This window comes from Pleurodeles waltl, chromosome 4_1, assembly GCF_031143425.1.
Source record: "Pleurodeles waltl isolate 20211129_DDA chromosome 4_1, aPleWal1.hap1.20221129, whole genome shotgun sequence".
NCBI lineage: Eukaryota > Metazoa > Chordata > Amphibia > Caudata > Salamandridae > Pleurodeles > Pleurodeles waltl.
The window spans coordinates 169,685,973-169,698,483 of record NC_090442.1 but is presented as its reverse complement, the minus strand read 5'-3'; the positions used below and the strand labels follow the sequence as shown (position 1 = coordinate 169,698,483).

Here is a 12,511-nt window from a genome sequence, read left to right as displayed (position 1 = left end):
CCCTGATTTGCTGGACACCCCCTCTGTCTCCTCCTCCAAGTGGCGACATCCTGGTCCCTCCTGGGCCACAGCAGCACCCAAAAATTTCTACCACAACCCTTGCAGCTAGCAAGGCTTGTTTGATTTCTTTCTGCGTGGGAATACCTCTGCAAGCTTCATCGCAACGTGGGACTGCTGTCATCCAAAGGAGAAGTTCCTAGTCCTCTTTTTTCTTGCAGAACTCCAAGCTTCTTCCAACAGGTGGCAGCTTCCTTGCACCCTCAGCTGGCATTTCTTGGGCTTCTGCCCACTCTCAACACTGTCGCGACTATTGGACTTGGTCCCCTTGTCTTACAGGTACTCAGGTCCGGAAATCCACTGTTGTTGCATTGCTGGTGGTTGTTCTTCCTGCAGAATCCCCCTATCACGACTTCTGCGCTCTCTGGGGGTAGTAGGTGCACTTTACACCTACCTTTCAGGTTCTTGGGGTGGGCTATTTTATTAACCCTCACTGTTTTCTTACAGTCCCAGCGACCCTCTACAAGCTCACATAGGTTTGGGGTCCATTTGTGGTTCGCATTCCACTTTTGGAGTATATGGTTTGTGTTGCCCCTACACCTATCTGCTCCTATTGCAATCTACTGTAATTTGACACTGCTGCATTACTTTTCTTGCTATTACCTGCATAATTTTGGTTTGTGTAGATATATCTTGTGTATATAACTTGTCCTCATACTGAGGGTACTCACTGAGATACTTTTGGCATATTGTCATAAAAATAAAGTACCTTTATTTTTAGTACTTCTGTGTATTGTGTTTTCTTATGATATTGTGCATATGACACCAGTGGTATAGTAGGAGCTTTACATGTCTCCTAGTTCAGCCTAAGCTTCTTTGCCATAGCTACCTTCTATAAGCCTAAGCTGCTAGAAACACCTCTTCTACACTAATAAGGGATAACTGGACTGGCACAAGGTGTAAGTACCTCTGTTACCCACTACAAGCCAGGCCAGCCTCCCACAGTTACTGTATGTGCTTGTACAAATACTTTACACATTGCCTGCCTCTGAGATAAGCCTGACTGCTTGTGCCAAGCTACCAAGGGAGTGAGCAGGGGTTATCTGAGCTGGGTATCCCCTTTACCCTGACTAGCGTGAGGGTCCCTACTTGGACAGGGTGCAAACTAGAGACCCCATTTCTAACATGAAGCCATACATTATTTAGGATATTATCATTTATTCAAATGTGTTATATGTAAATCTGGTGTTGCTTAATGCAGTGCATGCTTACTATAAGTAGTGTTTTCCTTGTATTTTTATTTACAATCAATTACTAGATTGTTCGAAGTTCCTTGTCATGTGGTGGGTCATGAGTCATTACTCAGAAGATGTAGCACCTGGGCTCTGAACAAGAGCACATTCCACAATATGCCTTTATGATTTACCTCCTAGAAAGCATTGTAACAATGATTCATCTTGGTTTCCTGCCTCTTCTTTGCTAGGTTCCAAAAAGTGTGGGAGAGGAAGCGACAAAAGTGGCCATTGAACTTGGTTACCGACACATCGACTGTGCATACATTTATGGCAATGAGGTAGAGATTGGGCGAGCCATTCGTGCCAAGATATCTGAAGGAACAGTGAAGCGAGAGGACATATTCTACACAGGGAAGGTAACTTTTAATCCTCTCAGACTCCCTTTCTTTACAAGACAGAGCTCTGAGTAGAAATGGACTGGAATGGGGTAACATATCTAAAAGCACATGCTAAATACCAATAATACAGCATGCAGCGTAGGGGCGCTAGTGATATCTTGCATAACATATAGGAAATCTCCAATACCCATACTACCCACGTTCCACCTAAATCCTCTCAAAGCCATCCTACACTCCAGGCTGAACATTTGCACATGCAAATGTGACAGCATTACTGCCATTGTAATCTTTCTAAACACTTGAATCTCGCTCCACTTATAAAACAACTTGTATCATCCCCCACCTCTCATAAAAACTGGAACTATCTGGTAAAAAAATGCAACGTAAGAAGAATATATAAACTACTTCTCCAAGCACTTCAATTAAAAATAATACACAATCAAATATACCTTCTCTGCTAGTGCTCCTAGAATTGGGAATGCCCTCTCAACCCTCGAGGAAAATCTTCAAAATCCACTAAAAGGACTGTTTTACTCTTAGGGATGTACCAAGGCTACATAAAAACCTATAAAAAAGTCAAACCAAAGTGAAAAACCAAATCTATTTACTTTGGTGGGGTATATCACTATATTACCATGTTTCTGTCTTTGGAACTGTCTTCCACTTCAACCTAATTTCAAAACTGCTAAATTAAAGATTGGACAGTCTCTGATGACCCTTGTGTTCGTCCTACAAGTGGCTCCTAGATCTCCATATCAAACTGGATGCTGAGTGCATTTGCTGCCCATTGGCGCCATCTTCCATCTTGCAATTGTTCTCTGCAATTTCTAAATTGAAGGGGGAGTTGTTAGACCTGGCATCCTTGACATTGTTCCCCCCAACATTTTTCCTTTAGACCTTCTGTTTCTGGTGACTTTGTTTTTGCTGGCCTCAGAGTTCTACACACTTTACCACTGTTGACCACTGCAAATTGATTTTTGCTCTTTCCCCAAAACATGATAAATTGGCATATCTTCAATGGCCATATGTAATTTTCATATAGGTCCCTAGTAAAGTGCACTACCGCTGCCTAGGGCCTGTAAATTAAATGCCACTAGTGGGCCTGCTGCACTGATTGTGCCACCCACTTAATTAGTTCTTTAAACATATCTCAGGTCTGCCTTTGCTGAGCCTCTGTGTGCAGCTTCAAACTGCTATTTCGACCTGGCCAAATAAACCTTTGCCAGACCTAACCCTTCCTTATTAATGCACATAAGTCACCCCTTGAATAGGCTATGGGCAGCACAAAGGGCAGGGTGCACTATATTTGAAAAGTCGGACATATCCTTTTAGGCTTTACATGTCTTGGTGGTAGAAACTCTTAAATTAATTTTTCACCACTGCAGGGCCTATCTCTCCCATAGGTTAATTTTTGGAATTGCCTTAATACACTTCAGTTACCAAATGGGAAGAATTAAACCCTTCAAGTTTGGTGTCTCTTGAATCATAATTTGAAATTCTAACTCATGATGAAGTTGGGTTTTAATTTGCAACTCTGAAAATGCCACTTTTAGAAAGCAGAGAGAGCATAACCACTGAGGTTCCGGTTAGCAGAGCCTCAGTGAGACAGTTAGGCATCACACAGGGAATACATACAGGGCACATACTTATGAGCACTGGGGCCCTGCCTGGCAGGGTCCCAGTGACACATAGACTAAATCAACATATATGCAGTGAAATATGGGGGTAACATGCTAGGCAAGATGGTACTTTCCTACAGTGCGCGCAGCTTGTCTCTGGTCACATGACTAGGCGCAGTTGGAAGTTGGACGTTGTGCATTCCCTCTAGACAGCAACACACAATGGGAGCTTAGGTGTGACTTGATGGACCATCTGTGAATTGATGGGCCATCCTGGCCAGGATAGGAGGGGGGACCCTGATATAGCTTCACTTATACCTTAATAGGATGTGTCCTGTCCCCACACAAAGGTCTAAATACCCCTGTAGTTAGTCTGGAGCCAGGGCATGGAGTGCAGGACATCTGTGCACTTCAAAAGCATGTCTTTGAAGTCTCCCCTACATCAAAGATACTGCTGGGTATGAGAACTGAACCTCAGACACCACCAATTCAGTACACTTCTGGATCTGTGAATACTCTGCCAGGAAGAATGACTGCTGTGCTGCTGAAGGACCACCACTCTACTGGATTTCACTCTGCAGGACTCCTACTTTGCTGTGCTGACCTGTTGCCAGCTGCCTTCTTGCTTGGGAGTGAGAAAGACTAGACCTGCATCTGTCCAACCCAGAGTTACTTTAAGGACTACTTGGCTGCACTCCTGATCTGAAGTCCCAGGGACATAACACACTTCCAACCACCCTGCTTCTGCACCTGTGAGTCTACCCTGCCAAGTGGTGCCACACCAGTCCTGGACCCTTGGCAGTAGGCCGAAGGCTCATACCTGAGCAGAAGCAACACATCTCCTCAGCTGAGTGGTGCATCCTCGAGCAGAACCGATACATCACTGCTGCTGGGTGGATTGGGCGCAGTTCCGAAGACTTGCATCACCGCTGCATAACACATCTTGTGTTTGAAGCATCACCTTCAGAACCACCTCTGCACAATGCTTTCCTGGGGTAGGACCTCGCATCCATCTATGGCAGCCTCACTGCTCACAGCAGCGCATCCCCAAAACTGGCCTTCACATCGCAAGCACTGTTGATGGGATCCTGATGACAAACCAACAGGATCTCACACCACAGCCTCGCTGCATCGGTAACCAATGCATCTTTGCTTGAATTCCATGCAAAGCTTTGCAGCCAAGAATTTAAGGTACTTTGTTGATTGGACCCGACAGGGTCCCTGTAGCTAGCCCGCACTCCATCATGATCAGACTAAGCTTTTGACTTTGTTCCATTTCCGGTTCGACCTGATATACCTGGGGGGTGCTGTTTGCTTCTAAGTGCTATTCTACAGTTATGCTTTAAATATTCATAACTCAAGTTCTACTTATTGGATTTTTGTCATTGTGGTCTGGTTTTATCTATTAAATTAATTAATTTCAATTGTTCTAACTGGAGGGGGACCCTGTGGTGTTTTCACTGTGTTCCTCTTTGAAGTGTTGCACAAATACTTTACATAGTGCCTTCAAGTTAAGCCTGACTGTTCTGTGCCAAGCTACTTGATGGTGAGCATAGGTTAATGTGTAGTTTTCTTGTGCCTTACCTTGACAAGAATTGTGGCTGCTGCCTGACCAGGGCTCAGACCCCTGTCAACCAACAAATCAATTTTTCACAGGAGTCCATACACGCTTTAGTTTCTCTGCTTGTTTGTTTGGTGGAGTCCAGTTTTATCCATTAGCCACTGCTTCTTACTTTAAAGCAAGGCGTGTCCTGTTAGGTTACATCTTTTTGCATTCATCCACTGATGCATCCTGCTTTGCAGATCTATTGATCTTTCAGAGTTTAAGCCAATATTGTACTGAAGAGCCCTCTGTTTCACTTCTGCCTCTTCTGCTTTAACGTTAAATGTGTGACACCAACATACCCTGCAAGGTCTGCGAAATATATCCCTGCCAGCTGTCCCGCAGATGTGTAAGACCAAAGTACCAAAGCGCAAGCCAGGAGAACCAACAGTTATTCCTGTTGTCTACCTTTATTTGATGCCTGTGCACAATAATTTCAGGAAAAAGGATTAAAACTACTTTAACTGAATACTGATTCTGAAAGCAGAGAAACTAGGACAACATTTCTGGAAAAGGTGTGTGTGTCTAAAGGAGACTAAGGCCCTTATTTTGACATTGGCAGTAAAAACCACCTACCGCCGTGGTGACAGCTGCCAAAATGCCATCACCATGGCTACCATCCGTCTGCCATATTATGATCACTGCCAGACTTCCTTCACAAGAAGGGCGTAAGTCTGGCAGTGATCATACTGGCGGACGGTGGTAAGCTAGCGCTGCTACCACCAGCACTGCAACGCTAGTTGAACGCCACCAGCCGTATTATGTCCAGTAATACTGCCTGGCAGTGTTCTGCTGGCGGGCGCTGCTGGCGGTAGCAGCGCCCCTTCCCGTTCCCTGCTGGAAGACCTCCTCGACAAAGGTAAGTCGGGCTTCCGACAGGGGAGGGGGTGGGGAGTGTTGTGTGTGTGTGTGTGTCTGGTTGTGTGCATCAATGTGTGTGTGTGAATGCGTCTGTGTGTGTTGTTTGCGTGGTTGTATGCGTGTGAGTGAATGCGTGTAAGAATGGTGAAGTGAGTGTGTCTGCATGTCAGTGTGATTGTGTTTTAGAATGTGTGCAAGCATGTCTGGGAGTGTGTGTATGCCAGTGTGAGTGATTGGGTGTATGAGTGGTGCATGTCTGCGGGTGTGTGCATGTACGGGGGTGGGGATGTGTGTCTGAGGATCGGAGGGGGGTGGGGGAGTGTGAGGATCGGAGGGGGGTGGGGAAGAGTTTGGATGGAAGTACGGTGGGGGCGTCTGGTGAGTGTTGGGGGGTGGGGGAGAATTCCCTGTCACTGGTAGGGACTACCGCCATGGTTTTTGTGACATTGCCAATGCCACAAAAACCATGGTGATAGGCAGGCTCATCATGCTGCAGGCGGCTGATACCACCAAGGTGGTATGAGTGGAGAAGTGGCGGGTTGGCTGTGGCCAACCCACCATTCTCATAATGTGGCGGTATGTACTGCCAGCCTGCTGGCGGTACTAGCGCCACATTTTCACTCACTGCCGGGGTCATAATGACCCCCTAACTGTCAAGTCATCTGCCAGTTGTATGTTGTACTCCATGTGTATGGATTCAAGAACTTTCACCTATTTACAGGTTTCAAACAAGAAAAGTATTGTGGTCAAAAACTACATTAATACATTGAAACACAGTGGTAAGGACTCAACTGATAATACGTTATCCATCCTCTCCTTAGGGCTACAATGATTTTTTTTTACTGTGGTATGAAAGATGAGAGGTACATTGGCTGGGATTCCTCTTTGTATACCTGTGAGCTCCCAACATTCTAAACTAAGCTTTCATTGCATTTTATTCTAGCAATTACGTTACACTAATAAGTAGTCTACAGGGAGCCAGAAAGGTTTCACTCTAAATCATGCAAGAGACACTACATTTCCCCCCTGTGTTTAATGAAAACTTACAATCTATAGAAAATCATGAGACATTTATATATATGGCACCTTAACTTAATGGACTAGCATCAACCACAACAAGAAGCTTTGGATCAAAGTACGCCATTTCCATTGCATTTTCAATGATGTGTTTGAATCTCTTAAAACTTTTCTCACATTCGTATGACTATTGAAAAGAAAAAAAAAAAACATCAACTCTCATACTGGAGCACTAACACTGGCAAAATCTTGTATGTACCTTGAACAGTAACTGTCCATGCCACATAAATGAACGTAACAGTTAATTGACTTACTATTTCATGATGAGCATTCATGTTGTAATTCACAGAAATCAGTCCCATGTCAGCAGCCATGTTGAAAATGAGCAAACAGTCACTTGCCGCTGTAACATGCAGCACATGGACCATGCTTGTGCCTTCTTTTTCTTATTTTTCACTGTCACAACAAATGAACTTTGACTTTTCATGGGCATCGATGCGGACCATCTTTGATGGTGTAAGCTGTGGTATCAGAGACAGTTTACTGCACTTCTCTTCAGGCATTATATTTATCGAAGCACCACTGTTAATAATGAGAGGTAATGATCATCCATTTATTTGCAATATAATCTTTGGACAGTGTTTGTATTATTTGGTTGCTTTGACATGTCTACTTTTCTTTGATTGCCATTTATTTCATGTGCGACTAGTCTGACATGGGCATGTTTTTCTGAGGTAAACATGCATATGACACAATCACTTTCTTCACTTTCACTTATTGTTGAAGAAGAAAAACTGTTTGACGATTATTTAGATGACGATCTACTTTATATGGTATCTATTTGCCTCACCTGATGTCGCCCCTTGGCTTTGTAGGCGTGCATTAACGTTACTTCTGGAATGTTCTGGCGGCCATTTTGTCCTCCAGGTGTGACACACTTACTTTTTCCTTCTCTCTACACATCGTCACAAAATGGTTCTCTTTAACACAGTCTTTTCATATCTGTCTAATGGCGGGGCACTTTTCTTTGCATGGAAAAGAAATTCCACATCTGAAGCCCAACTTCTTGATGTGTAGACATCACTTTGTGTCCTTCCATCTTTTGTTTGAAATGAGCTTTCACACTCATGGCTGACTCACTCTGGGCACCTCCGGCCTTCATGTCAGCAGCTTGTTTCTCAGCACGTCCCTCTGCTCTGGCAGTCATCAACACTCACTGCAGACTAAAAGTTTCTCTCACCATTCATCGTCTGAATGTATCGGTCAATCAACCATCAATCTTCTTCATCGTTAAATTCACAGAATCTACAGTGTTTGATGAGTGTGCTGAGTTTTTCTCCATATTCGTTAATCGTTTCACCAACTCTTTGACATTCTTGAACGGAAACATATCATTCATAATCAATGTTTGGTACTAGATTGAATCTGAGATTTTAAGTATTCTTAATCTGACAGTATGTGACTTGTTTGACAGTTCTCAGCATTTTCTTTATGACATCTTTCACACCATTTCATCCTTTTTACACTTCAGTTTGCATTTTCTAACACCTGATTGACCTCTGCCTTGCAGCGCTTAGCGTTATTTGATAAATGGTACTTGTCTTTAGCTTTGCTCTATAACCCTGATTTAATTTGCCTTCAGCGTTAACACTCAGTACACTGTATAACTTTTTTGGCAGCACAGTACCTTTAAGTATAATCTTGGTCGTAGCTTCTTGACCAACAATGCGTAGACTTCTTAGTGAAGCTCTTTTTCTATTCAACTCTTCACATCAGCACTTCCAAGAAGGCACACGTAGCACGCACAAGCAGTTTACTTGGACCATGGCAAACTCTCCAGGAGAGCACTTTCTTCTTTGGGCTACTTATCCCCTATCTTGTTGCCAGTTGTAGAGTCTTCCTCAGACTGGGTACACCCTAATAACTTCGCCACACGTGAACCTGTAAATCACATGTGTTTATTCCTCTGCATGTACCTGTGAACTCCCCAGATTCTAAACCAAGCTTTCATTACATTCTATTCTAGTGATTACGTCACACTGATAAGGGGGCTGCTGGGAGCCAGAAAGGTTCTGCTGTAAATCATGGAAGACACTACATGTACCTTTAAGAATAGGGGAACAATGGGCACACAAATTTCACCTGGGTCCAAAGGATGATTATAGGCTGGCTCAACTTCTCCATTGGGCTTAACATGATAAGGTGCAAGTAGAGATTCCATTAAAAGGGAAGGCTTGTTCTCTAAGGTGGGGCATACGAAATAAGCTATTTCCCTCTATTCAGAGCACTGGAAATGGGTTACCCATGTCAATATTGTACATCTGCCCAGAATTGAAGAGCAGAGCTCCAAGTGGACATCCCAGAAAGTTCATGGGTGCTGATTTGGCAAAGAGTAACTACATTTTCAATCTCCACACAATATACAGAAAATGCATACAAAGTAATCTTTAGGTGGTAATTGAAACCTATGAAACTGAAAACAATATGTAGTGGTTAGGAAATTTGCTGGTTGGGATGTGATGCGAGGGAAAATTACCTTCATATGAAGTTGAAGTGCAAATGCATAGTATGTTTTAGGAGGGAAGTCCTATCTTAATTCAAAGATGTTACTAACATACATTTACTGATCGACCTGCAGCTTGTTGTGCTGGGTGATGCTGATGACGAAGGTGTATATCCTCTGTCCTCTGCCACTGGTAGACTGATCTCTCAGTTCTTACTAGCTGCCAGATTGTCAATCGCCCAGAACTTGAAAGCCTCAGACCTGCCTACCTCAGGCCTGTGGTGGACCGAAATCTGGCATCACTATACTATGGGAACGTGAATGACGATGATTGGGAATAAAATGGCACAGTTTGAAAATATATCAACCCCCTCCTTCAGTATGTATGTAAAACGACAACCTTCTGCTTTACACGTGCTCCGCCCAAATCAACAGATCCTTACAGCAGACATAGGCCCATCTCACTAATTTGAACCCTTAACAACGAGATACCATCACTTGAGTAATGTTGTGCTCTGCTATGCCGACTTTCTCGATAGTTGTATATAAGTCCATCAATATTGTCTTTGTTTTTCAATGGCTCCTTTCCCATGAAACTTAGTGTCCACCAGAGAATGTGTTTTGCCATCAATTGATAAGCAACGGCCTTATTTGCAACAAGATGTCCTTGACTGTATACTAATATCAACTTTTTATTATGAGCTTTGTGTGATACTTGTCCTAACCACATTAAATAAAGTTATTTAAGAAACGATTGTTGTAGCCTTTCCTATGGACTTTTGTTTAGAAAATTAGGACCAGCTGAACTGGTCTTTAATTTTGTCAATGTGGCGGTGCTGCATAGCAGAAGGAAAAAAGCACATTGTTCAAATGGGCAGTGGGATATTTTTTCCCTCTGTTGTTCTGTTAAACTTTTAAACTAAATACAATTAGTTCACGATGTTGTCTTGCTCTATCTTGTTTATTACAAAACAATTATTTTTGTGCTGTGTTTTTACTACTAAATATCTGTACTTCACTGGGTTTATATGTATTGGACTTTTCATACCATATGAAGTGTTATCAACTGTTCTTGCTTGAAAGCTAAGAAGTAAAATGTGTTACAAGTGGAGATTAACCACATTGTGAAAGATGAACACTTTCCTTTCTTCTGTTTTTGCGCAGCTTTGGTGCAGGTTCTTCTCGTCTGACATGGTTCGGAAAGCCATGGAAAAGTCCATGAGTGACCTTCAATTGGACTACCTCGACCTTTTCATCATGCACTTCCCCGTTTCTATAAAGGTACATTTCCTGAGCGAAATATCTTAGCAAGAGGATATATGCTTGGGAGTTTTACATGTATCTGTGGGGTCGCGTCACGGCTGATGACGGCAGCGAGAGGGATCGCAGGAAGGCCAGTTAGCATAACCAAGCAAGAAAGTTACTGGACCGTCTTTGGTGGTGGAAAAAGACCCCGAAGTTGCAACATTGGTGCCACTCTGCTAGGTTTGGAGCCTCATTGCACCTTCAGTAAGGTAGATATGTGTATGCTGTTGATGTTTCTCCCGATATTTGGGGGAAGAATAGTAGGGGAATGTGCACTGGGTCTTTTGGGGGAGGGATGCCTCTCTGTCCCCTCTCGCTTATTGCCATAGGTGACTTACGGTAGACCATGTTTCAGGAGAGGAGTATAGTCATCTGTCGAAATCAAAATCTAATCCTAACAGTCTTCATGTTTAAAACACATGTAAACTGGTTCTATGTTCATTCTTTCAAACATTGGTGTTTTTACAACCTTTTGTGCTTGTTTTGATTTCCTGGCTGGGTAACAGTGCTAGGGAAGCCTGATCAGTATTGCAACTGAGAACTGCCCTAGCTTTGGCGACTACCATTGTGTAAGTGGTGCTGGCATTGCTCAGAGATGGGGAGGCAGTGGCACCTCTGTGTCATCTGAGGACAAAGATGAGGGGTGAGCATTCCTTAATTTGGATGAGATCGTCTGTCGCAAGTGTGATGGATGTCCCACATGCCATTTTATAAGTGCATTATAACCTTTGATACTAGAAATTCTATTATACCCCACGACATTTGTAATACAACAGATGTGATATCTCGGATATACATTTGTGAGAGTATCCTATCTACCAAATGGCCCTAAAAGCCTTATTTAGAGGTTGTGAGACATGGTAGGCCATCAGTAGCATGGCAAGTGCCCCACCCACTGGATTAAAAGTGCATTATAGCCCATAATCCTCTAAATATGGCAGACGGACATTGAACATGTTTTGATGGAGGTCTCTCTCTGCCAAACTCTAAATAATGCCCAAAGACTTGGTTTAGATTTGTGTGCCAATGGAAAATCCTCTATTTTCTGGAGAACATGCTAAATACATAAGATAGTCCATTGGTAAATTTCTTCCACCATATTAATGTAGTGGTGAGAACATCTGAGTCAATGAGCCCACACCAGTCACCTAGACAGACCGCCTCCTTAACAATTTCAGCATACTTGTCCCACCACAGTGCATATGCAGCACCGCCAGACCAGCACTCTAAAACTGGAACAGCACCACTGACAAGACTGAAACACTACTCTCAATGCCCACCAAACCTAACACTGAAACAGCCTCCCTAAAACTCTCAAAGATGTCAGCAATTGGATCACATCCTGCGCCGACTCCCTGGCCCCCCTCAGGCACAAAAATACAACAAGATTCAGACCTCAGGTCAGCTAGCACATGTAGGAGATTACACTTGTTAAATGCCATTGCAAACAAATGGAGATTAAGCCAGGACAATACAGACAGGAGTGTGTTCAATTCTGCCGTAAGGCGCTACCACCAAATAATACGAATGACCAAACGTGCCATACTGGTATTTCAATGCCAGCACCAACAGAAGTAAAGAAATCTTCGCCGTTGGGAAAGATTTCACCTCACCAGGGGCCACCTCCATCTTGATCACCCCCTTGCAACACACCTGATTCTCAATTATTCAGCAACAAAATCACTGCTATTTTCAGCAACTTCTACCCTCACCAAATGCCTTCCGATCTTATCCAAAAAAAACATTTCTAACCATATGACTCATCATCACACAGATAAAACCACCACCACCTTGAAGTCCATCCAATCAGGGGCCTCATCGGACCCTGGCCCCCACCATGCCTACTCCAGAGGACTGCAACTTATCAGCGTCGTGCTCACACCCATTTTAAATGCCTCAACCTCTTCTGTGACCATTCCAGATGCTTGAAAACATGCAATGGTCCTCCCTTTGCCGAATAAACCATCTGCAGA

The 12,511-nt window shown here is 43.4% G+C and overlaps 1 protein-coding gene across 2 annotated transcripts in view; it reads left to right on the top strand.

Moving 5' to 3' along the window:
- LOC138287512 (rho crystallin-like) overlaps positions 1–12,511 on the top strand; it is a 118,281-nt gene that overhangs the window by 33,562 nt on the left and 72,208 nt on the right. Inside the window, exons 2-3 of one of the 2 annotated variants that reach the window (XM_069227979.1) lie at positions 1,481–1,648; positions 10,398–10,514. In XM_069227979.1, the coding sequence (XP_069084080.1) occupies positions 1,481–1,648; positions 10,398–10,514 (285 nt within the window). The remainder of the gene's footprint in view (positions 1–1,480; positions 1,649–10,397; positions 10,515–12,511) is intronic. The other variant, XM_069227980.1, reaches the window with a different exon arrangement.